Source organism: Protobothrops mucrosquamatus, unplaced genomic scaffold (genome assembly GCF_001527695.2).
Source record: "Protobothrops mucrosquamatus isolate PMUCROS unplaced genomic scaffold, P.Mucros_1.0 scaffold22160, whole genome shotgun sequence".
Classification (NCBI taxonomy): domain Eukaryota; kingdom Metazoa; phylum Chordata; class Lepidosauria; order Squamata; family Viperidae; genus Protobothrops; species Protobothrops mucrosquamatus.
Window position 1 is genome coordinate 121 of NW_015407914.1, and position 2,156 is coordinate 2,276.

The 2,156-nt window shown below is 55.5% G+C and overlaps 1 protein-coding gene across 1 annotated transcript; it reads left to right on the top strand.

The window, feature by feature from the left end:
* Positions 1-267: 267 nt before the first annotated feature.
* LOC107302006 (smoothelin-like) lies at positions 268-1,349 on the top strand (the record flags this gene model as incomplete). The annotated part of the gene is made up of 3 exons (XM_015831145.1): positions 268-438; positions 986-1,100; positions 1,194-1,349. Coding segments are annotated over 3 exons (442 nt in total), but the record flags the coding sequence as incomplete, so codon positions are not given.
* Between the last annotated feature and the right edge of the window lie 807 nt (positions 1,350-2,156).

Below are 2,156 nucleotides of genomic sequence, written 5' to 3' on the forward strand. Positions count from 1 at the left end.
CAGCTCTCGGCCCCCATCACCAAAAGACAGATCTTGAATTCTCCAAATTCTGCTTCCGAGATGCTTTTCTCTTTTTCTTATATTCCCCCACCCCCCCCCAAAAAAACCTGGGATGATTTGCCTTCCAAACCTTGCACAGATCCCTTGGGGGGGGGGAAAGGGGGGGAGCAGAGAAAATGGATTCTTATTTAATTGAATTAATAGCAATTTTGCCCTGGAGTTTTTCATCTTCCCTCCTCTTTCTTCCCTCCCCCCCCCTCGGCACAGCATCTTCGAGCGGGAGGATCCGAGCCCCAGGTCCGGGAGCAGTCTAGCTGACTTGGAGCGGCGCCAAGCGGAGAGGAAGAAGGAGATCATGAAGGCCCAGGCCATGCCCAAGATGTCAGCCTCGCAGGCGCGCAAGGCCATGATCGAGAAGCTGGAGAAGGAGGGCGGGAGGTGAGGGGCTGGACTCCAGGGGGAGTTTGGGGGGGAGGTGAAATGTCCAAGTTTTTTAAGGCTGGAGATTGGAATGTTTTCCTTCCCCAAGGACTTCTGCTCCCATCCCCACAAGTGGCTGGAGAACTTGGCTTGGCTCCTTCAGCTGACATCTTGGAGGCTTCCTGGAGGACCCACTTCCTCCGGGCTGCAAAACTCTTTATTTCTAAGGGCCATTCCGTGGCCGGGTTCCCACCGCGAGAAGCTGCCCGAGGGAGGCCTCCTCCTGCCCAGGCTGTGGCCATTTTAATCCAGCTGGTGGTTGTTTTTGTTCTAAATATAGCAGCTTGCTCGGCCTCCTGGCTTTTTCCTTTCCTTTCCTTTCCCTTCCCTTTCCTTCCTTCCTTCCTTCCTTCCTTCCTTCCTTCCTTCCTTCCTTCCTTCCTTCCTTCCTTCCTTCCTTCCTTCCTTCCTTCCTTCCTTCTCTCTTCTCTCCTTCCTTCCTTCCTTCCTTCCTTCCCAGAGCAGCCACGAGACGTGTGTTTTCCTTTCTCTGCAGCCCCGCCAGCCCGGCCTTGGCCCGGGTGGGAGTCCAACGCTCTTCCAGCTTTGGGGTCCCCAATGCCAACACCATCAAGCAGATGCTTTTGGATTGGTGCCGCGCCAAGACCCGGGGCTACGAGGTGAGCACCTGCCCGTCTCCCGCGCCTCCCTGGCTCCGCCACGCCTGGCCCGTCTCTTTCCTGACCATCCTCATTTCTCTCCACCCTCCGTAGCACGTGGACATCCAGAACTTCTCCTCCAGCTGGAGCGACGGGATGGCCTTCTGCGCGCTGGTCCACAACTTTTTCCCCGAGGCCTTTGATTACACGCAGCTCTCGCCCCAGGACCGGCGGCATAACTTCGAGAAGGCCTTCTCCGCAGCCGAGTAGGTATCCCCGTGCCTGCTCCGTTCGGCTTTGCTGGGCCCTGGAAGAGCCCCAGAGCTAGCGGTGGCAGAGAGTTCCCCAGGGGATTCTCCCCATAGCTACGAGGTTGCTTCATCTTCTACATGTCTATGGAGATTCTCGGTCACGGTTGTCCCAAAGGTGCTTTTTTTCAGGAGCCCAAAACTAACGTTACTAAGCGAGACACCTGTTAAGTGAGCTTTGCCCCATTCTACGACTTTTCTTGCCCTAGTCGTTGAGTCCCTGCTGTCGTTAAGTTAGTGACGCGGTTGCTAACTGAATCCGGCTTCCCCTTTGAATTTGCTCGTCAGAAGGTGGCAAAAGGGGATCACGTGACCCGGGACATTGCAACTGCCGTAAGTACAAGCCAGTTGCCGAGCGTCTGAATTTTGGTCACGTGACCCTGGGGATGCTGCAACGGTCGTAAGTGTGAAAGGTGGTCTGGAGTCGGTTTTTTTCTTAAGTGCCATTGTACACTTTGAACAGTCACTATAAATGAACTGTGGTAACTCGAGGGCTAGCCGTATACCACTGCAACCATAAGGACTAGAAACTTAACCTGTTCAGAAATGGAACCCTGCAAGCCGGTGTACCCAGGACGCAGGATCGTTGCGGTCTCCCTGCCCTCCCGCAGTGGTGGCTCCTGCCGCCAGGAGCCCTCAAGGATGGATAGGGTGCAACCCAGAGCATTTTGCCACAGGCCTCCTTTTCTCTGACTTGGGATTCCTGAAACCTCTTTCCTTGGGACTTCTGTGGAGGTTCCTTCCCTGGGAACGAGACGGGGGGGGGGGG